This window comes from Ptiloglossa arizonensis, chromosome 13 (assembly GCF_051014685.1).
Source record: "Ptiloglossa arizonensis isolate GNS036 chromosome 13, iyPtiAriz1_principal, whole genome shotgun sequence".
Taxonomy (NCBI): Eukaryota; Metazoa; Arthropoda; class Insecta; order Hymenoptera; family Colletidae; genus Ptiloglossa; species Ptiloglossa arizonensis.
In genome coordinates this window covers 6,291,525-6,315,984 of record NC_135060.1, presented here as the reverse complement: position 1 = coordinate 6,315,984, position 24,460 = coordinate 6,291,525, and the positions used below count along the sequence as shown (strand labels likewise).

The 24,460-nt window shown below is 39.4% G+C and overlaps 1 protein-coding gene across 4 annotated transcripts in view; it reads left to right on the top strand.

Annotated features, from left to right (window-relative positions):
* Nucleotides 1-24,460, top strand: part of LOC143153603 (uncharacterized) — a 192,440-nt gene that overhangs the window by 100,758 nt on the left and 67,222 nt on the right. For all 4 annotated transcript variants that reach the window (XM_076325001.1, XM_076325000.1, XM_076325002.1 and 1 more), the window contains one exon: nucleotides 17,760-17,980. In XM_076325001.1, the coding sequence (XP_076181116.1) occupies nucleotides 17,760-17,980 (221 nt within the window). The remainder of the gene's footprint in view (nucleotides 1-17,759; nucleotides 17,981-24,460) is intronic.

Below are 24,460 nucleotides of genomic sequence, written 5' to 3'. Positions count from 1 at the left end.
AATAATCGCGATAAACACTTGTGAATCGATAATCGATACCTGTAGCCTTGAAAATGTCAGTTGGATCTCAACGAAAAATTGCTTCGCAAACAAAGAATATTTCAACGAAATGATATTTTAAGCCATTATTGATGCTTGGACATTGTTAATAATTGTTTAATCTACGGTCCTACGACGGTTGTTAATAATTATGACAAATAATCGTCAAGATATTGCGAAATCTGCGAAGGCGAACGGTTTCGGTGAATGTTTGTTCATTTCCACGATTGTTACTAACATTTATGCATGTTCCCAATATTGATCGAACAATGTGCATCTTATTTATGTATTGCAATTAATTAAGAAACTTATAGAAATTGATTTTGATCGAGACTCGATGTTAAAACGTGTTTCGTAAAGTTTTTAAGCATGGAAAGTAACAATTGTTCATTAGATACATTAATTTAACATTTGTTTAATTCTTATAATTTACACAATACGCGTAGAAGTTGTATTTTTTACATAAAAGCGCCGAAATTCAATTAATCGCTTTTCTAGATAGAAAAATAATCGCGATAAACACTTGTGAATCGATAATCGATACCTGTAGCCTTGAAAATGTCAGTTGGATCTCAACGAAAAATTGCTTCGCAAACAAAGAATATTTCAACGAAATGATATTTTAAGCCATTATTGATGCTTGGACATTGTTAATAATTGTTTAATCTACGGTCCTACGACGGTTGTTAATAATTATGATAAATAATCGTCAAGATATTGCGAAATCTGCAAAGGCGAACGATTTCGGTGAATATTTGTTCATTTCCGCGATTGTTACTTACATTTATGCATGTTCCGAACATTAATGTTACAAAATCCGTCTTATTTATTCATTATAAATGCTTGAACAATTTACAGAAACTCATTTTGATCGAGATTCAAAGTTAGAGGTGGTTTCAGAGGTTTTGTTTAAATAAGTAGCGCTCTGAAACGTGAAAAGCAATAAAATCGGAATAAAATAAATGTTGAATTAACGTCTCTAGTAAGCAATTATTACTTTGTACGTTTTAAAACTCTATCGATACAGTGGAGTGAGTTTCCATTTAATTACCGCTGCTAGAAAATGTGTGCGCGTTGTTTATTTTCGGTTACTCCGGAAACTTGCAAAGTTTCGTCAAAATTGAGGAAACGGGAGTACTGGGTCGATGTTTCTCGTAAGATAATGCACTCGTTCGATAAAATGGAGATTTCGTTAAGTCGAAAACCCGTTTCACCGAAATTGTTCGGTGCTTCCACGTAGTACTTTGCACGCGGCAACAAAGATCGGTGCCCCGTCATTCTACAAAAACAGGTCAGAATTGGAAGGAGGGGCAATGACAGACTCTTCCCTCGTTAAACGCGTACTTCACCTGAAACCGATCCTCCCATCCCGAACAATCACTCGATCTCCGTCCTAAACACTCGACGTTCACGTCTGCCGCACGAAATGTTCATCGACCTGTACAACGATTGCCATTCACTTTTTCACGTATCAACATTATTCGTTCGCGTACACGGACGTAACGTTTTCATTTATTAACGAAATCGTTACACGTGCTTCGTACGACGAATCAAGCTCGTGCAAGCTAAAAACAGTCGATGAAAATCAATCGCGCTACTCAATACGGATCAAACTCGCGTCGAATTATCGAGTCTTTTCGTTACTGTCCGTATTATTGAATCTCGAACGTCTCTCGAGTAACGACGCATCGAATAAAAATACACCCTCGATGAAACACTAATAATAAATTTCACCGATAGATGAATCCTTGGATCTTGTCGCTATCGTCCCCGTAATTAAATCTTGAAGGTCTCTCGAGTAACGATACATCGAACGTAAGTACACGTTTCGTAGAACATCTCTCGATGTTCACCGCGACGCACTCGTAATTTTCAAGGGTGGACAAGATAATTCCTCTTATCCCTTCGATTAACAAGCATCGAGCGGAATGTCGCCGAGTTGTCGAACGGTATCGAACGTTATCGCGTCGAAATTCATCGTCGAGCGACTACCGAGCAATTAGTTTCATTATCGAATCGACGTAGACGGACGGGGCCCTCTCGAACGCGTAGAATCGATCCATCGGGCAGAGAGAGAGAGACGCGAACCTCAGAGAACGGGACCAACGATCGTTCGAGCTCACCGGTGAACCGCTCGATGATTTCGTTAATCGCGGTGTATCATTACCGGATAAATAACCGTCGTTCTTCTCCGGCGGAGCTGTAGATTTCGCTCGTAAACGCGGCGGCGAGAGCTCGGTTACACGAAGGTATCGACTTCTTTACCATAAAAGCCCTCTTTATTTTCGCGGAACGCCTCTCCACCGGCAGTAACGTCGACTCGCAAGCTTTTCGGATATAAAGGGAACCGTATAAACAGGGGAAAGCCACAAAACTTCCGTTTGCCTTTCCCAGCCTCCAATCGAAGAACGTGTCGTTCACGTTCCAACGAGGTTTTATATTTGATTGCGACGTCCGCGAAATTTTATGCCTCGACGAGGAAAGTCTACGGTGTATCGATCGGAAGCGGAATTGTCGCCTTTACGACACACCGGCATTAAAATCTCCTGTCATCGCGAAAATCGTAATTCAGGCCCGATATCGAAAACGATCGGGTAATTGGTTCTTCATTTTTAAAGAGTACACCGCGAGAGGAAAATCTCGTTAAACTGTTCCCCGCGATTTATATTCTTTGCCCTCCATAGTGTTCCTAGGCTATTCTTTAACATCGGTATTCTTTTCGATCGTTTTTTTGCGTCGACGAATCTTGCCAAAATGTTCTTCGCGATTTGTATTCTTTGCCCTCGATAGTGTTCTTAGGCTTTTTTCTCTGCGAAGAAATGGACCTATTTTTCGATATTTCACGGGAAAAAAGAATAGCCCGTGGTTACGTTTTCCAACGTCAATTTAAAAAATTATTAAAAAATTTTTATAATCGGGGAACGTACGTGTCGCGTTCGTTCGTTTTGAATTAAATTCCCTATACTAACGCTATCCAACGTTCGCGTGGAGTTTGATATTTTTTTATACCGAGTTTAATTTTCAAGTTGCGCAGCACTGGGAGCAAAATAAAATGGCGCGAGGGCCTTTTTAATATTCATGGAACAGATGTGATCGAGGAAATGTTTGAACCACTTCCACTGTTGTTTCGTCTGCGTATAAATAATTATAAGAGAAATATATTTAGAGAACGCATTTTGGCTACTTTTTCGAGCGTATGGTTGCACGTGCAAATTTGTTGAACTCACGTGCCAAATTAATTTCGAAAATTACCGTGCTCTCGGTTTAAAAGGAAACAGCGAACGAATAGGGATGGTCTATCGATAACGATGCTGGTAAATATTATAAATATATTAAACTTGTAGAAATATTTTCATCGCTGTCGATAAAATTCAAAAGTTTCTAGGACGTACAGGCTACGTGTATTCTTGATGCACACGTGTAACTGCAGAGAAAAATATAAAATTATTTAAATTCCTGATAGTTTCAGCAGTTTTCTCTTCGCAAATTCTTATTAATAACAATGCGTAAGAAACGTTTCTCGAGACCTCTGAGAGATTTAACTCGAAATAAAACCGTGCAAGTGATTTTACATTACAGTCACCTGGTATTTTAACACAACGGGAACAATTACGAACATTACGTTCGCCCAAATTTCATATTTTTGGGTCGTTTAGGGCGATTCGGTACGTTGCTAGGCGTTTATCCGAAAACGTAGCCGCATATGCATTCAAGCAAGACAATGTTAATTGCTCATTTACAGTGGTTTGTAAACTGCGGTTAGGTACCACATGTAATAATGGAACGCGTGCAGACCAAACGAGATATCCTCGTTTTGCTTGGAACGATTATGCGAGCTAAAATACGCGAACAATCAGAGATCTTTATTAACATTAACAACTTACACAGGACCTCAACGCGGATGTGTAATTTCGTTGCTCACCCTTGGAACGTTTATTTCTGACCCAATTCAATTTCACGAGCTCTGTCTACGAGAAGACCGCGTTACGGATGAAAACACTCGTTCGCTAACTGATTTCAGGGAATGGTACCATAATAATTGTACTTTCACGACAACCAATTGTCGTAGAAAAATATTACGGAGATACTCCGATGTATACGGATTATTGTCATAAAGGTGGTGGTATTAAATGTCGATTATAAATCCGCGAGAAGTAATTCTAGTTAGAGTTGTATCAATTGAGAAAATTTTATTCCTTCGAGTGTGGCGGTGCATGCACGATGCACCTAGGATGCATTTTTAACGGCGTGATATTTGGCAATCAAAATTTGAATAACGTACCGATTCTAAAACATCGAATCGATGTGACAAAATTTATACATTTACCGAACAAAGAAATATTTCGTTTTCATTCGCAGGAATTTTTTTATCGAATTGACGTTAATTCGCTACGTACGGTAACTTCGATTTTCCGTCTCGAAGAATTATTTAAAATAAATTCCGCTTCGTTACACATATTTCCGCGATCGAAATCCAGGAAACGAATAAACCGTGAAGATTCCATCGAGATTCTTTCGAAAAATATTTGCACAATTCTTTCGTTGGTCGGTGCACTCGGCGTCGATCGTCAACGTCGAATGGCGTTAACGAAAATATTTGCGACGAGAGTTTTAGTTCGGAAATCGCGTGCACGCAGCCACGCCGGCGACGAAAGCGAATCGAGTAAAAAAGGTAAAAATCAGTCGTCTCTAAACAAACGCCTCGTAACAGACTCGAACTTTTTACGCTCTTCCTGCTGATGTTAAATGACGTACGAACGCGTGAAACTTGACGCGGTGGCGGATGCAAAAAAGTTTCTTTTTACGAGAACCGTTCGTCCTTTGTTTCAAGATTTTTACTCCGAAAGTTATACCGCACAGTTCGATGCAAATTTTCATCAAGGTTTCGACGAACCTTGGATCGCTTTTGAAATTTTGATAAAAATATTTCTCGCAGGGACGAGAAGTCGAGAATAAGGAATAACACACTTGGAAGTAATATTAACTGTTGTACGCTTATCGTTATCTATTTTTTTAAGTCTTCCTTTGTGAAAAAACTTGTATTTTTTAAATTCTCCGACCAAATGACGCGATTGTGATTCGATCGAAGAAATTATCGTTCGAAAATTATCTGTACGTCGAACTTTAACGCGACTGCACACCTAAACAGCTTTTTGCAACTCGATCGTAAAAATTATCACAATTATCACGCGTAGGTGGATCCCTGTTCTTTTCCGTGTTAAATTCCTTTTGTGCGGCGAATTTCAAGTCTTATGAATGTTGTTTGCTGTTTCTCGCTTTTTAACGCGTTTTTCTTTACCATTTTGGCCTTAGTTTCAAGGAGCAGATAGCCGCGTTACTGCCTAATTCGGTTTTCTTTAAATCGTCGCTTTGTTTCGTGGATGTACGTAAACGCGAAAGTTTCGGAACCATAGTTAACCTACTTGCGAATTTCGAGTCGAGGGAAAGTAGGACGTTGCTGGAAACTCGGTTGGCATTCACGAACTTCGACACGGATTTCTGATGACTGGGATCAGTTAAATTCCGTGAAAAATTTAGACCGTTCAAACGGACTTAGCAATGAGAACACTCGTTCCTTCGAACTAACTGCTCGTCCATCATTAACGACATAATTGCCAATTTTCCATCCATAGATTATCAGCGATATAAATTACACTAAACGATTTCTCGCACATATAAAACTTCCATCTTTAAAAATGAGCGAGTGTTAAACGTCGAATAATGATCCATTAAATGAACCGTAATAACGTGTACACGGCTGAGAAAATAGCTTCTTCCTTTTAATTCGTTAGAAAACCAAATTATTTCCATTATTCGAATTATTTTCGCAGTATATCGGTAGTTAACTTGAAATAAATTCCTATAAATCTGCAGAAAGTGGAAACGTTAAAAACGCGGCAAAGTGCTCCGAATAGTGACGTCAAATTTGTCAAAAAAACGCTATCGCTAGCATTTTTTAACATCTGTTGCACGCAACGAATGCGAACTACGAATCTCATCCACTGTGTCATTGTATAAAAAATTTAATCTGAGATGCGTACGTGCATGAAATCCTATGTTTCGGTTCGTTAACGATCTCGTGGAACACGTGCGAGCGAGCGCAACGAAATCGTATATATTTTTTTTCATTCGGACAATCAATGTGTCAACGTCACACGCTTCGTTGTTCGCGACTTTATTGCATAAACCAAAGGGGATTGGAGTTCCTTTGCGGTACAATTTTTTTTAAAAAACCGTACGGAGCTTCGTATATGGAAAAAAATTCCTGGAAGATTGATAAAAGAAACGAGAAAAAGGAATCGGAGTCTCGAGGGGTGTACATTTTTGTAGTCCGTAACGTTAACGATCGTTTTTAAAAGTTCTTCCACTCGTTTCTGTTTCGAAGCTGAAATCGTGCATAGATGTTCCGATACGATCGCTGTACCACCAGATCGTTCAATCTGTCGTTCATCGAACCTACAGCGCTGCAATGTTTTACGATACAACCATACGGTCATCCAACAAAACCAAGCTATACTCTCGACAGTTATCGTTCGGACAGTGCTCTCGACCATGGTTACGCAACCGCGTACAACCGATCGTACGACAAATCATTGCGTTCGTCGATCCTCTGGTTCATTTCTGTTTAACGGATTCTATGCACGATCCGGATTCACCGGTCGAATGCGGAATCGAACGTACAGTGAAATTACACGGTGAGATTTCGATGCGTTTTAAAGCAGAGAGAACGAGCCTCGAATCGATAAATGCCGCGACGAAGTCGGTACTCGAGCGAGATGAGTCGATGGTAAAGCCTCGAGTAATGAAATATAGCACCGACGAAAACTTACCACCTTAATAAGCGTTTCTTCCGGTGAATCTATCGAGATGACCGCGTTTCCTTTGTAGCCACCCCTTTCTTTCCTTAACCCTTTCACGATGACGAACGCGCGACCAGAAACTTGCTCATCTGTACCGTTCGCGAGAATACGAGTGACTAAATTTACGTAACGGTATTTGGAAAATCTTATTTCGTCAATTTTTCTATAACGTATCGTAGAGAACGTTACGTGACATTGTCGCTTCGTTGTTATTTCATATTTACGACTATTTGTACTCGAATATAGAAATGAGATAATTTAAAAACAATTATCGGGTAAGTTTAACGCGACTCTAGAATTATTTTACGTGTAACGGATATACAGAGATCGGTGTCAAAGACTGTTAATAAGTTTTCTCGATTACCATCGCTCGATATCATCAGAGAAATTTTCTTACGTTTTGCTCGTACGTGTCTCGAGTGTTTACAAGAGCGAAATAACTCTTTGAATTGTTACATCTTTCTTTTTAATATTCGTTTCCGTTGCTCCGTACAAAATGGGACACGTTGACGACTCACTTCGTCGGTACGAAGTTGAATAGCTTCCAAAATATCTTAAATCCAATTCTCAAGAACGTATAGACTATCCTCTGTAAAGCTTCCCGCAACGTCTTCGAATCTACAAGATAACCCATTTTAATACGTAATGGGCTTATCCAGGAGAAGTTCGTTCAACTGGAAAAATTGGACACGCGAAGAACTTCGAAAGAGTAATTAGAGACTTTCGTGGAAAGAACGTCTAAATGAAAACTCGTGAAATCCAATTCGGGATGACTTAAATGTTTCTGAAAGTATATTTTTGTTTACGGTACCGGGGGTGTACGATTGTGTTATTTTTTTTTTTTCTTCGGTGGGTTTTAAATTCGTAAGGTCTGCACGTAGAACTTCTTACTCAGCTTCTACGAAATGAAATTCGCGTATCCCATTTCGTGGATACAAATGGTTGTTTGCTTGGAAAAGTGTTATTTTTGTTGCTGGAAAACTGCTATAAAGTGTTTCAAATCGTTCGTAATACGGAAGTTCTGGAAAGTTGAAACTTGTCTAGGTGGAAACAAAGTGGTCGAGAATATCTCGAATCAAAAGTGTATTTTAAAATTAATACAACGGGGGGCAAAGAAGCGGGTAAACAGGATATCGCGTGTCGAAATCGATACAACGGTTCGCGTTTTATTCGAATGCTCGCCGAGCGTGGTGAAACGCAGTCAAATTTCCACGAAAGTTAGAAAACGGAAAATTGTTTACGACCTACTTCCAAAACGTGATGAAAATCGATCAAATTTTTCGTCACGCGGCTTGGTAACGCGATAAATGAAATTAAAATTACGAGTAAAAAATATTCGATGTTGCGAACACGCGATAAAATAAACGGTCGAATAAAAAAATTGTTTCGTTTAATCGATACGATTCCGACGAGAAAGAGTAGTAATGAAGCGTCACGAGTTGAATGAAATTAACCCAAATGCAAGAAATTACCCTGAATTCTTTGAGCATAAAGCTCCAAGTCGATTAAGTAGCGAACTGCATTGATAAGAAGCCTTTACATCCCTATTACTTCCCGATAGTACGGACGAATCGGTGTTCCAGAACAAGAAACTCTTTTATTAATGCATTATCCTGGCGCGAATGGAAATTTATACTTATCGAGGTAACGTTAAATATATGAAAACGAATAATTGAAAAATCAATATTATTTGTCAAATCTTTTGTATAATTGGTAATCGATACGATATTCTATGTATCAATCGGGTTACATTTATCGTTATGCGATTACAATTAAGTAATACGGTAAATTATTATGCAAATTGACTCTTTTCATTGAAATGTACACTCGTGCTTCATAAAATGTAAAATATACAAGTTTTGTAAAGTAGAAGGATGAACAAATATTTGAGATGTATAAATGAAAAATAAACATCGACGGTTAGAGCAAGATGCGAAAATTTCGAAGAATAGAACAAATATTGATTTCGCGAGAATAAGAGACGGAGTGTGCAATATGGTTAAAAATACAGTATATTGTAACATTAAATAAAAGAGGGTGATAGGACAAAATATACTAATACAAGGTTACAGAAAATGGTAAATGGTGGAAAAAATGGGAAGATAAGAAATAATTCAGAAGAATAGAGAACGTGAAAAAAAGAGAGAAAATAAGTACAGAATCGAATCGAATCAATGTTAAATACTTAAGAAGATTAGTATAAGCAATTAGGTAAGGAATTATATTAGATGAGCAATTGCATGTAGAATAATAGATACGAATATAACGTAAGATGTACAAAGTTGATTTTGTAGTCAGAAAACGAACATTACCAACGAAACTACTATTATTACTTGCTACGATGCCGATAAATAACACGTATTCTTTAAAAGTTGGAATACACTTAAGAATTTTTAAGACACGAGTGTGTCTTAAACATCTTTCTAAAAAAGTTTTTGTTCGGATCTCGCGAAACTTAGCTACGATTCTAGCAAAACGTTAGAACCCTTTTCCAATTGGATATGGTTTACACCGGAAGTTCAGGCGGCTGAAACTTCTGTGATCTAGTTCGTAAAAAGTTGAAAACCGTCACTCGAGTTGAAAACTGTCTCGAGTATCGAACAATCGATAAGCTTGGTCAGAGTTCACGAAACGTTATCGATGTTTTTCAATGAAATTTTTGCCCGTTACCCTCGAAGAATTATAATTTCGCAAAGATAAGCTGGTAACCGCGCAAGAAAAACGAATTTGAAAAATTGGTCTGAAAATCTTTCGTCGTGCTCGGCAGAGACAAATAGCGCGCCTAGCAACGAACAATGGCTCGCAGTTTTAATGCTTCTTTCGCCGGGAGGCTAAAAACTGTTCGTTTTCTAACGAATATATCCCCGCGTGTGTGTGTGCATAAAATGTAATCCAGTGGTCCCTCGAAATCGTATCATCTCGAGGGCCGCTTTTATTCTAGGCTACGAGGTAACCGGAGAGTCATTCTGGCCAACTTTAATGCCAATTTGCGACCGGATGCCGCAGACGTGAAAATCTTTCGTTTGTAGACACGTGCAACCTATACTTGTTACCTCAACATTGCATCAATTGCTACTTCCTAGGGGCATCTTTGTTACTTTCATTCACAAGAAGTGGCATTGCACGGAGAATTTGCATTTTCTGCAGCAGAAGTGCAATTGCACCGAGAATATCATTTGAATCGTATTTATTCGATACGTCGTTTTTAAGAAATCGTTTAAAATATTTTTTCAATCTGTTACTTCTTTTTTTTTCAGAAGTAGTAACGTATTTACGAAAAAAGATATTAAGCACGATCCACTCTAAATCGAGCGAAGCCAGTGACCTAAGCAACCGGTCTTCAAAGTGTTGCATATATACTACTAATGGTAAAGTGAAGTGCAGTAAGAGGAAACGGGGGCTACGCGAGAATATGGAAATTAACGCGAAAGCTATGTTCAAACGTGGTTCATATTGTATCGCTGTACAACGACATCGCCTTCTAAATACGTTGCCGCATCGACGTTTAATAAAAACGTTCGATACAGTAGAGAACGTTATTAACCACTCGTTCCAGGCAGCAAATTAAAACAAACGTACGCACAACGATTCGGAAACAAGGGATGAATCTCTCGCGGAAAGAAGCAAAAAAATTGATACAAATTTCAGTAGAGATTTTTCAATTAACATATACATATACTGCTGCGTAAAAACAAAACAGCAGTTGAGCAGCTTTCTCGTGGATTTTAATCGACTCCGGGTACTGCGTGTATTCGCCGGTAAAGCCGCGTTAATTTTCTTTTCTCTCTAAAATTATTTCGTAAAATGACCCGAAGGGTGATCGTTAATCGATAACAAATAGATACGTTTGATTAAATACGAAATTTATTCTTTTGTTCGCTTTTGCGCGTTTTTTATCCTTCGTTTTAATTAGAATGTATACCTCTTCGAAACGTATCAAATTACTCAATATGCGGAACGATTAAAAAATAATCGAACACTTGCAATTTATCGCTCGGTAACGAAGTTTAATATACACGTGCATTTGCATTTTAACGCTATTATTCCGAAGCAATTTTTTACAGAATTCTCGTATTTTTTTGCAGTTTAATCGATCCTCGTGCATGTAAATTCCTTGTAGAATAAGCGTACCGACGAGACAATAAATTTTGAAAAGTGTTCGTTTGTTTTCGAATCGACTTATACGAACACAATAGTGTACGACGATGAAACGGGATGAAATGTTAGTCGAAATTTTCACAAGAAGTATGCTAAAACAGTAACATAAAAGGCTTTTCACCTGGCAGTATTGCTTTTCGTTGGCGTCCACTCTCGCGAAGAAAATAATTGGCTACCCGAAAGAACGGATTCAGTAGATTACCATTCAGAACGAGATTCAGACTCTGCGATATTGAGAATTTTGTGTACACTTGCTTGAGATTCGTCGGACCACTGCTTGACTTTCCAGTCCAGAGAATTCCTTTCAGATAATTTCAGTTACTTATTCCTCGAAATATGTAAAACGTGCAAGTACATAATATCTATACGTTTGAAGTACGATCTTTGATCCACTTAATGTACACGTAAAGTGTACAGGCTGGTCCCCAACGAGCACAACCGAGCAATAGATTATTTTCAGGTAAATAAACGACAGATAGAAAACTAACGAATGATGACATCCTCGCTCTAGTAGACTGTAAATTAGCGTGGATGCGAACACTGCTTTTAACCCCCTTTAGAAGCCTTTTTCTAGACACCTTTACGGGAAACACCTACGCAAAACCTATCTAAATGTTTTTATAGTTGCAAGAAAATTTAAGGGTTGTAAAAAAAGTAAGAAAAAAAGATTTGCGAGCGATTAACCGAACGATTCGTTTTATACGACTTTGTACGATTCGTTTTGTACAAATTAGCGGATAATATCGGTCGAACGAAATAACTGCGGAAAATAATTCGCCAATTACGAATCACGTGGAAATAGAAATTTAACTGGATTGGAAAATTCTTTCGAATCGTGTCGCGTACGTAAGCAGACGACCAATTGGAGAGACCTCTCGAAATCGGATCGTTTCGAGAGAAGTGCACGAAAGTCGTACTCGAATCTAAGGACCGTTGCGTCCAATTTCGTCGTCGTTTGTGTTCCTTGGAAATTACAAAATTTTACGGAAATACTCGTTATTACGGATCATCGCCGAAAAATCGAACGCAAGAACGTATTTATCGATTGTTTAAAATTTACATATGTACTCGCTACATCCACTCTCCGAGAAGATCCTTTATCGTTCATTTTTCCATTGCGATGATCCACTTTAACTTTTCTTCCTGTCTAGTGTCGTACGAGCGCAAACTTTGATACATTTTCATAAGTACGGTGCTTCTTCTCGAGATCATCCGTGCAAGAATCTTGCGACACCGTATATAAAGGATTCGTACATTCCCAAAAAGGTGGATCTAATTTGGAAACTCGAACACGCCGAAACTCTATGCATATCTTTAGCCCGTGTATCGAACTTGAAAGCGAACTATACAGCGCGAACTACAATATTTCGAGGTCCTGAGAAAAAGAAAGAAGACTCGAATATTATAAACTTTTCATTCTTTCTACCGTTTCTTTCGTTTAAATCGCTTTTACGCTTCATCTTCGAGCCGAATGAAATATTCCCAGTTCCTTTCGTCGTAAGAAAAAAAAAAGGTGCAAGCTGCGTTTTAATACTACGATGCTTCGATCGACTATTATGCGTGAACAATACGATCGAAAAAATTTCAATGGACCTCTATATTTAACTCCTTCGTCTCGAAATTCATTCAACGTTTCTATTGCAAGGAATAAACGATAAACGTATTATTTTTCTATCCTATTTCGGTGCTCGACTCGGTTATAATGGAAGCTTTTTCGAACGATGTTCTACCGGAGCATTTTAATAAACGTTATTGTTGCGCAGTCCATTGATGCTGGAAGAATTTCAGGTGCACAAAATATTGCACGAGGAAAGAAAACAAGCGGATAGGCACCTATACGGCGCGTAAAAGCGAACTTTGTGTATATCAATAACTCGACCTGTATACGATTCAGCGTTTCGATAATCGTACGCTTGAAAAGAAAACATTCAGGCAACGAAGATTTCCCGGAGGCGATATCGGTACTTACTATTGTCGATGGAAACAATAGCGATGATTTTCCAGCGAAATTCGCCGCTAACCTGAACGAAGCTTTCGTTTCGCCTGTACGAAGATTTACGAGAGGTATCCGTGGAAGAATAAAACGATACGCAAAGAGTTCCGTGCTGCGTACGCGAACGTTAAAAAAGTCGAAGAGAATGGGAAAAGGGAGCACAAGGGAAAAGACAAGTAGAAGCGGAAAGTATATCGTGCAAGTGCATTGGAATTTTCAACGAGCTCCGTATGTACATATGTTTCTCGCTCGGTTTACTTGTAAACAACGGCAAACGTTTACGAATTCATATTTATTCCGGGTCGAAATCTAAAAGGTATTACAAATAACTTCCGAGTTAATTTCCAAAAGAAATACTCGGTCAGTTTAAAAAATCTACAACAATTCGAGTTTCCAGACTGTTCGATTTTTCGTTCAATGTTCCAGACATTCGATGTCTGAAATCAAATGATATTACATTGTATAGATATTATTCAATTAATTGGTAATTAATATTTGCTTATTGTTGAGCATTTTTCTTTTCATTTGACATTTCTACGTCATAGAATTTAAATTTTTTGAATCCGTGGTTTCGGTTCGTTTAAATATCGAACACACGTCCAACTGAGAAAGTTCCAGTCTCAGAATCGGTCTCAGGGTCTTAGTCTCGTAGTATTGTTCTTAATCTCGGTCTCAGAGTCTCGAGTCTTCGTTCGTTTTGGAGTCTTAATTACGGTCTGTTTCTCGTAGTCTTGGTCTCAGAGTCTTAGTCTCAGTCCCTCGGTTTCCGAGTTTTAGTGTTCCAAGGTTCTTATTATTTCGACAATTCTTTTCAACGTGTAATAAAGAATATCGAAAGGTTAATTATATTTGTGCACGGTTAATTATATATTCTGTAATTAACGACCGGTCAACTCGATGTTCCGGATGTATCGTTTCAATTCAATCGTTTTCTCGCTCGTGAAAAATTCGAGAACAGTTCTTCGATGAATCACCGACACGAATTTCTCGTGAAGAAGTTTTCCATAAACAAAACACAGTTCTGAATGATTGGAAAGTAAATCGATTCATCGTTCGAATAACGAATAATTTGCCGATACCTTTTTTAATGTCCAGTATCATTATTTCGTTTTACGGTTCAAAGTCGTATCGCTTTCTACTTGTGTCTGTAAACGTATAAAACGCAGGTGGTGATTTGCAAACTTTTCCAGCTTTTCCAAGTAAGGAACATATCCTTTCGGTCTCTTGAGCCCTTTGAATCTCGGATTTTCTTCGGATTGATCTATCGTCTGAAACTCTCGGTAATCCTACTTCGATTCGAAACTCGGGAAATCTCGGTATCGCGATTCTCGATACTCGTTCTACGAAACATTCCGTATTTTTTTGTCATTTTTTTCATACCTCCTTTCGACATCGATTCTGCAACAGTGAAAGGTTCCCGTTACGATAATAACACGTTGATAAGAAACAAAATAGCCTAGAGATTCAAATAGAGAATTTTTAACTTGGAAAAAATTTATTCGAAAATAAGGAAACGTTTACGAAAGATATGGTAAAAATTATATTCCGCAAACGTTTTACTTTTTGAAATAAAAGTGAAATATAATAAAGTAGTTTTACCCGTCTACGGAAAAATATATACTTCGTCAATATCAATGAATACTTCCAATAGTATCAGTTTCTAACACTGTTTGCAGATCGTTCGTTGCATATAATGAAACACACTTTTATATTAAATATTATTTACTATTATATTTGTCGTAGAAAATTAGGTTAGTAAATTTTCCTTGGTAAAATCGCACTCCATTGATGTAAGTACCTTGGTCCCTTCGAGACGAGCAACGTTCTCCTTGATTTAAAAAATATTGCTCGCAATTCCGGAAAGTGCTGTTCATAATTTAACTGTATTCACTTTGTCGCGCCTGGTGCGCTCCCTGAACTTTGAAATGTCACGCAATGATTAATTTGCGGTAACGACTCAACGCCAACAACACAACTGATAATTCATCGGTAGCTTCCACTGGTTTGTTCTATTTATTCGCCACGCGCCACAGTGACATAATTCAACTCCACATTAAAACACATGCATGCCAAAACAGGCGTAATTACGTTCAGGTACAAAATTATACGTCTAATGAGCGTTTCACGGTTGAACGACTCTAAAATTTCTACAGTTATTGGTTCTTGCCTTTTACGAAAATACGAATAATTGACGTGATAACGTCGAGGTAACTGCCACACTGCCAATTATTTAAAAATAACACTCGTTTGTACTTTCGTATACATTCCGTGACAAATAATCGATTCGTAAAAACAATTTGATATTTTGAACACCGATTTATTTATTTCGGATAAAAAAACATCCTTAGACTGCGTCGCGTTAGAGATAGCGATTTCGTCGTAAAATCGAACGTTTTCGATTCGTAACGAACTTCGCTATGTCAAATTCAAATAACAGAGGCGTCCAATTTTCAATTACGAGCACGTTTTTCATTACAGAGAACTACACGTTGCGGTTCACGTGCGAAGCAACGAGAAAACATTCGAATCAGCGCGATTTGGATAAAAATTGTCGCGCTTAAATTAACGACTTCTCTCGAAACCGAAGCTATCGAGCGCCTCGTTAAATTCGCCCTTTAACGCGGAGTGCCTCTTAGAAGCGCATCGTTACACGCGAGCACAGTTCATTGCACTTCGTTCGCAAAGAGCACTCGAAACGATATTACAGGGCGTCAGAGTATGCCTCCCATATTTTTTTCTCGCTACGCTGTGTCACGTTATCGCTCCTGTTTCGTACGGAACTCTCGACGCAATCACATCGGACAGAGTTCCGCGATCGGTTAACAAAACGGACAAAATACGCAAATAGAAATACCTGAATATCATCGTTTACGCACGAAACGAAAAAATTCTCTACAATTGAACGAAAAGATAGTCAATGAGTAACTCGAAACGTGTTCGTTTCCCAAGTTCGTTACAATTCGAGAACAAAATTAATACTACTCCACGAAGTTGGAACGATACAAAAATCTGGTGCAATACGCATCGGGAATCCAACGTAATTCGAATTCGTTAGCTTGAAAAATGTACACGTTGGTTAATGTCGCCATTAACGAGTCCTTCGAGGAACGACGACGCGTCGCCGAAAACTGGCTCTCCTCGATAGTTAGAGAGAACAATTATATTACTTTAACCCGTTGACCCAATACAAGCAAGGCTATTAGGTGAACGCATTATAACTCGAGACAACAACCTGTTTCTCTTAGTTTCTGACCATTATCAGCATCTGCTAGAAATAATTAATTTAGTAAGCACGGTTGCGCAGAATACGAGACAAATTGGAGATGTGCGCGGGAAGCGAACAAAGAGCGTTTTGTTCGTTCGTCGAGCGTAGAAAACTGACGTTTAGATTGCGATATTATTGCTGACAGACTGCATGCACCAGCGCGCTTTCAAATGCATATTGCCTTTCCATTCGCGCGCGACATTTTGCAAAATAGTGCGTCGATATTAATGGACAAGTTGAGCGCAAACACGACCGTCGGTAATAATATCCATCTGGACGCGAACTCACGAGTATCAAATGTATCTCCATTTTTTCTCTTCCGTTGTTTCGTTTGAACATGATCGTTTTTCGTTGGAACGAAATTCGTATACTCGAAGTAAGAAACTGTCCAAGTATACCTGTTTTTTTTTTTTTTTTTTTTTTTTTTTTGGTGCAAGTGCTCGTTCAAATGGTCGTTATCTATTTCGATGATCAAAGAGCGATTGAAATTTATCGCAGCGTGATTTTTACACGAAAACTCAATTATATTTACCGTATAGAGAAACCAGGATTTTGTAACCGAATGAACTTTATCCGGGGAACGAGTTAGCCTGTTAACCACACTCAGTAATGTGTACAACCCATCTACACACAGAACTCAATTGAAGTTACAATAGTTTGTATAGATGCTTCGTGGTAAACCGGTTAGCCGAACGAATAGATTAACGCTGTGCTACTCTCTACCGAATGTTGATTATACCAATTAGCTGATCGACGCGATACAAATTTTATATTCTCGTACGGGGATCGTCGATGGGAATCCATTTCTCCGTGTTTCCTCTGAAATTCGCATTCCTCGCTTTAAATCCCCTCCAATTAATCAAACGTCCTATTATCGCACTTCTTTTTTAGGTAACCCCAGTAGTCGGATGAAAATATTTAAATGCCCGCTAAGAAGTCAATTCGTACTTACAATTTTCAAACACTCTACACAAATTGATAACCAACTTCGTTCCAACTTTCCAATCAATTTCTAACTTTCCGAACTTCCATCCACCTATTTTCTCCTATTTTCGAAAACTGACGTTACACAGATATTCGTCGACTAATATCGATCCGTACTCCGATATTTTGCGGAACGCAACGACGCTGTCGAGCAAGAGAAATCGCCTCTAGATCGTCATCCGCGAAGAAACGATTGTCGTACCAAAGTACAGCTTCCGTTAAACACCATTGCTCCTGTTACTTAAAATGGCCCGATTGTAGCGAACCATAGGACACGAGAAAAGATACCTCTGTAGCGGACCGTAAGACGCATCGAAAATGTACCTCTGTAGTGGACCGTAAAACACATCGAAAAGATAGCTCTGTAGTGGACCGTAAAACACATCGAAAAGATACCTCTATAGTGGACCGTGATGAAACGAAATGTGATTCGTTTAACGAAACCTCGGTATTGTTTTAGGTGGATCGTGCGGAGAACGAGGAGGGCCAGGGAGGGGGTGGTCTGTCGACGTCTTCGGCGGGCTGCAGCGGTGCTTCCGGTTCGAGAATGGGCCCGGGGCCCGATTCCGGTAGCAGTGCTCCCTCTTCTGTTCCCCACTCGCTGGCGACCTCGAGGGACGACGAGGACGACGAGGACGAGGAGAGCAGCGGCAGACGATCGAATGGACACTCAGGAACGCGGTGAGTAAATACGATTTCTCCAGCCTTACTCCTGAATAATCGTATCCGCCCTGACAGTCGTCCCGACACCGCACAATTTCCCTGTGCAACCGAGTGATGAGCTCCCCGACACGGAGGATCGCTTCCTCGAGTTCCACCGATCGTCGTTGGCCGATCAGAGATCCACCAGAGCTGCTCGCGTCGCTCTCGACTCGACGTGCATCCCCGTCGAACGATCTTAACCCGTAGAATCGATCAGTCATATCCCACGGCTGTTCTCCGTTCGTCTCGCAGAGTCTCTTACACCACCGCTCGAATTTTTTCTCCGATCGTTTCGTTGGATTTTCACCCTTCTTTGCGAGCAACCCTCTCACCCTTCGTCCACCGATACAATTCGAAGTCTTGCGCGGACCACGGACGAGAAACGTTCCAAGGTTCGCGTTAAATTGCAACAACGATTGCACGATACGTAACGCACGGTTTACAATTGCAAGTATGCGACGTGCAAAGTATCGCTCGGGATATCGTTGCGTCCGTGGCCCCTTTTCGTTCATTCTTTCTTCGTTTTCTTCTTTTTTTTTAATAGTTTCTTTCTTCCACGTTCCTGGGGATAATTCCGAGATTGCAATCGAGAGACTAGATAATGCGAATTTCGTCCGCGAAATGTTCGCCGAAACGTTCTCTATCGCGTTCTTGAGAACGTTCAAGAAATTCGAAACGAGAGCGAATTTTGTTCGGGAAACGTTCAGCGAGATGTTTTCTCTCGCGTTCTTGAGAATATTTAAGAGATTCGAAACGAGAGACGGAGCGAATTTTGTTTACAAAATGTTCTCTCTCACGTTTTTCAGAATATTCGAGAAATTCGAAACGGGAGACCGAGAGTGAATTTTGTTTACAAAATGTTCTCTCTCGCGTTTTTGAGAATATTCGAGAAATTCGAAACGGGAGACCGAGAGTGAATTTTGTTTACATAAATGTTTTCTCTCGCGTTTCTGAGAATATTCGAGAGATTTCAAACGAGAGACCGAGAGTGAATTTTGTTTACGAAATGTTTATCGAGATGTTTTCTCTCGCGTTCGTAAAGGACACTCGAGAAATTTGAAACGAGCGATCGAGAGTGAATTTTTTCCTACGAAGCGTTTAATTCAATTTTATCCGACATTTCGACGATTAGTCGCACGAAGCATGGAACGCTATGGTGTTCGAGACGGGCGATGGCTCGAATCGATTAAAAATTGAAATTTTACCGCGACAAGGGGTAATCTTGGGGGCAAGATGATAACTCGGGGGTGACGAAAGCGCAGCTCGATACTTGGAAAGTTTTCTTCGATTCGCGCTCTGTTTCATCGAAGAATAGATAGCTACTGGAGCGTTTCCACTGAACGCTTCACTTGAACTTCGCGGGGAATCTTGGAAAACTTCCGAGCGACAATGGCGAATCCGGTTGGTCGTATCGTCGATAGCTCGATGTCCTTAGACTTCGATCTTGCGGTTGTCCGTAGGAACAGGTTCGGAAGTTTAATCGTAAATACAGTACGAAATGAAAACAGTTTCAGTCGCAGACGTGAATCGATCACTTTAGAACGTTCGTTCGTTTCAACTCCGTTCGGACGAGTTGCAGGATATACGATCCGCGAAAAGAGGGTCTAAACATTTTGGAACAGGGAACACTTACCAAATTAAAAATGGTTACTTTGTCCTTTTTTTCTTCTGCAAGTATATTTTTTAGTTGTATCGTACGAGACGATTGATTTCACTTTTCAGTTGCGTTTGAATTTCAAAGAAGAGTACCGCACAATTTTGCCAAGTTACGTACGAAAAGTTGGATATCTTTAAAATAATTAATTTTTGAACCCGATTCCTAATTGTACGCCAATTTTTTAAAAAGTGCATTTACGTTACGAGAAAAGAATGCACCTTACCCAGATTTTGTTTCTAAAGTCGCGACGAATTGGAAAAAGTACCGAAAATGAAACTGTCGGTGGTGAATTTTCATTCGTTCGTTTTGATGCAAAAATCGTACCTGGAAATCGAATTTCTCGTTCAACGTTTTCTTATTTCGTGGTTCGGTCCAACCCTTTGAAATATCGACGTGTAATTACGATTCCTCTTCGATACAGTTCCATTCAACGACCGTGTTCGATTTCTTTTATTAATTTTCGCAGCCCGGGATTCCGAGAAACTGTTCTCAAATTCGTATTACCGACGTATCAACGACAAGTAACGTTGCTCGCGTATCAAGAAAGGGAAATGGTAATTGTGTAAGTGCGTTGGAGTATCCTTCGGCTACCTGGAAATTAAATTAGGTCCTGGTTAATATCAGTATCCAAGATAGAAGTAGTCCGAGTCTTGGAAATCAATAGCGAGTATTCTTAGAAGCGATTCACTCGAACGCGCTGTAAAACCTGACTATTAATAAAAATCAATTGGCCGACGCAATGCAAAATGAATCGATACGAACGAAGAAAGAAAATTGAAAGTACCTACGATCGTTTCTTGTCGTTCGCCGTATTAGTTTCGATGATTGTCCGCTCTCTCGATTAAATTATCGGTTATTTCGGTACATTGAATTAAAAAGACGTCCTTTCGTAAATTTTCTATCGATTTTTCCCGAGAAAAATCCGAAATCACTGCTTTCTTCTACGGAAACGATTATCGGACACGTACTTTCTTCTCGTATAAAACAATCGCTAATTATTCAAAATAATTTAACACTGGAACTATCGACAGCGAAGGAATAATTGTTACCGAGCATTTCGACGAAAGAATAGTTAACAATTGAGCGATTTAGCCGAAATACATACCGGCGAGTTATTATCGACTGTAATTTCAAAAAAAAAACGAACCGACGCGTTAAGTAACGTAACAACGGGTTTGATGTGTAAAAATGTCGCAACGAAGTCAGACTGAGCTCATTTTGCATCGTCGTACGCACGAACATCGAAATGGTAAAAATTGAAAAGAAAAACAGCCTGTAAATCGTGAAACTTTCGAAGCGTACGAGATTAGAAGATTCGTCTCCGTGCGAATGAAAAGGTCGCTCTCTTTCGTGGTCTCTCGTCTCGCGAAACGAACATTTGACTCGTTGTTGGTCGATTCTTGAAACTCGTTCGCTTAATCGCGTTTTTAAAGCCCGGACGCGTAGACGTTCGCGGTTCCATCGGTCTAATGTTCCCCGAGTATTCGTCGAGGGTACGCGAAGCGGCTGTTCGCGTTGGCCACGCACGTAACTCGGTTTTTTATTTCGCCGTGGGAGTCCCGGGCTTGTAACGTAGCTTTTTAGCTTTTCATCTTTCCAACGTGGGAACAAGCTCCCTGGCTGCAAACACGTCCCCGAACGTACGTGATACCCGCGATAGAAACGTGCACAAAGCGTGTCACTAATCTTGACAAGTTTCTTGCGCATCTTTTTCCTCTCGTGACCATCTGGATGCTGCTACGCTCTTCTAACGTTGGAGCGACCAACGCGGGTCTGAATCTCGCGGAAGCTCGACGATTTGAAATTGGACAAGGAGTGCGACTCTCGATCGAAGCAGTATCGATAAACGCGAGAAAAACACGGAGAATTTCAAGACAGAACTTTTCACCGTTTCCGAAATATCGAAGGAGATTATTCAAGGTACACCCGTGTACATTACCGCCGATGATTATACGGCCACCTGTACAAGGAATATGCAAATACAGTCGAAGTACGGATTTTTCAACGAAGCATTTTTGTTCTTTGCAGTCGCGGTGAGATTTTCTAACGTAGCGTGAACTCCTATGTTTTTATAGTCGAAGTAAAATTTTCCAACGTAGCTTACACTCCTATTTTCTTTTTTTCTTTTATAGTCGAAGTAAAATTTTCCACTGTAGCTCGAACTTATATTCTTTTTATAGTCGAAGTAAGATTTTCCAATGTAGCGTAAACTCTTACTTTTTTTTATAGTCGAAATAAGATTTTCCCATGTTGCTTATACGAATGTATATATATACTATTTTTTATGCCACACCTTCGTTACTAGGACACCGATCACTAGGAATGAAAAAAGTAACGATTGAAGTGGAACGAAAAATGACGATTGAAAAATTGTCGAATGAAACGAATCGAAAAGTGAAAGTGAAGAATGAAAAATTTGAAAAACAATCGTGGACATCGAAGGAGAAAAAAGATTGAAGAAGGCACATTCGGAGAACTTGTTGCTAGATTATCTCCCATCGTTAACATCGTATATCTCCAGCATGGTGAAAATACAGATGGACAAATATTTAACAATTTTTCTTTATCAATTGATAAGATTTTCAGCGATATTGATAGTCGATCAATAGTCGTTCTATTTAGTGTACATGTACGCACGATTAAGCGTGCGCTAATCCCCACAGTTATTATCGATGACTATTGTGCAAGGTAAACTCGAATACGCGTAATTGTGTAAATTTTCGTTGTCCCGATTCGTCCACCGGTATAAAAATTTTCTGAAATCGTGAGATCAGAATCGAAGTCGAAGAGATCGAGGAACGTTGCAAAAATTTGGTTAGAATTCTTGGATTTTTTCTCAACTCGATATTTCTCTTTTAATCCGTAAATTTGCCTCGACGTTAATGGTACAAATTTACGTGGAATTAATTCGGCAACTTTCAAACATTTCATCGCCGACGAATGCATTTAAATATTGGCCGGCAAACCGTGCCCGAGCATCGAACATCTTTTGAATATTTAATATTAAAATTAAAATTCATAAGATCGGCGCCTAAAACTCGATGGGAGTTTCTAGCCGCAGAGGTAAACTATGATTACCTTATATTAAGAATTTTGCCCGTTCCGGGAACACTCGCAGAATCTGAATCCCCCGCCTTTGACAGAATTAAACTTTGCCGTTGCAAACTTTGTCACGGTCGACGTTAATTTCTTTTTTCATTAAGACTTTTCTCTCCTCGTAACAGCGAAACATCCGCTCTTGCTCCGCCACACTCCGCGCTGAAAAATTATACCACAACCAGTGGCAGATTATCACACCTCTAACCTCGCACGACCAGAGACTCCGAAATGGACGAAAAATATAATTATTTCGTTTCAAAATTCAAACTCGAATAATATATTTACCACACCAAATACCATAATGTAAAATAAACCATAATGTAAATAATTTTCTTCTATTCTTCTTGTCGTACGAACGAAACATTTTGTTACGATAATAAATCGAACGAAAAGTACATTTTAATGAATGGTAAAATAAAAGTGGTCGGTAACAAATTGGTCGCAAAGTATTTAATTATCTTGACTATTTTGTTACGGTTTCCAGTCTCCAGCAATAAGAGAATACCATCTGGAATCTTTAATCAAAAGTCGAGCCCTCGAAAGTCTTTGCAACAATTCCTTCCAACTTCGATTTAACAAGCACCCTCGATCTTCGAGGAGGTCTGTTCAAGCTGGTGCGTACGAGTACCAAAGACGCCTTCTGTTCTAAAAATCTCTGAAACTCTCGTTGCCCTACATTCAGCTACACTTCTTCAGCGTATAATGCGCAAAACTCGATCTGTATTCATTTTAATTATTCAACGATAATTTCAACTTACACGCCTCTACGAAACACTAGTGTTTTTCTTTCCACCGTGTTTCCCGGCATTTGTAAATTTCATTTTAATTAGCAAATTCAGCTTCGCTCGAGAACTTATAAAATCGTTTACATTCTTCTACAAACTGACCTTATATTAACCATTTTTTTTACCGATTGCCAATTATACGCTACCGATCGTTACGATTATTCGAGAATCTCAAACGATTCCATCTCCCGGAGAGTTTTCCGAACGATTCAAACGAATTATTTTGCAAATTGCGATTATAAATTTCGTTTAAGTACGTGTCCTCCGTTGAATTACAATTTATTGTACGGTGTTAACAACGACGGTACGGGCATTGTAATTACGTGTAACTTTTTCTCTTTTCCTGGAATAAAAATGAATTGTGTGGCAATTAGAGCGAAAAATTTCTCCGAATGTCTGAAGCCGCTGCTTCGCATTACCCGTAGAAATTCCTCGATTCCCGTCAAATTAAGGCCGGTACGTGCCAGTTCTCTTTCACGTTTCGTCGCCCGATATTCTCCACGCATACGTGCTTGTAATTTCGTATACGCGCTCGGAGTCATCGTAATACAGACGTTTCGCTTGAAATCCACGCGAAATTACGTCGAATGGATCGAGTCCACGCAAAAAGACCGGAAAAAAGTTGAAGAACGAACCGATAATGCGATCGAAATGAAACGCGATTCAGAAGGAGCATCGTACGATCGACGTTACCCAACTTTCGCGAAACTTGATAATTTATCGGTGGTTAAATTTCACCGTCGTTCGGTAAAAAGAAATACGTAATATTTTTTAACGCTCCGTGGGTCGAAATTCGTAAAGATTGAAGATCGAGAGACGGTTCTTCGCAGAACCGAGATTACTTTGAGAATACAACGATCGAAGTAGAATGCAATTTAGGAAAATGAAAAATGTTTCGCGAACGGGACGCGCGATCGA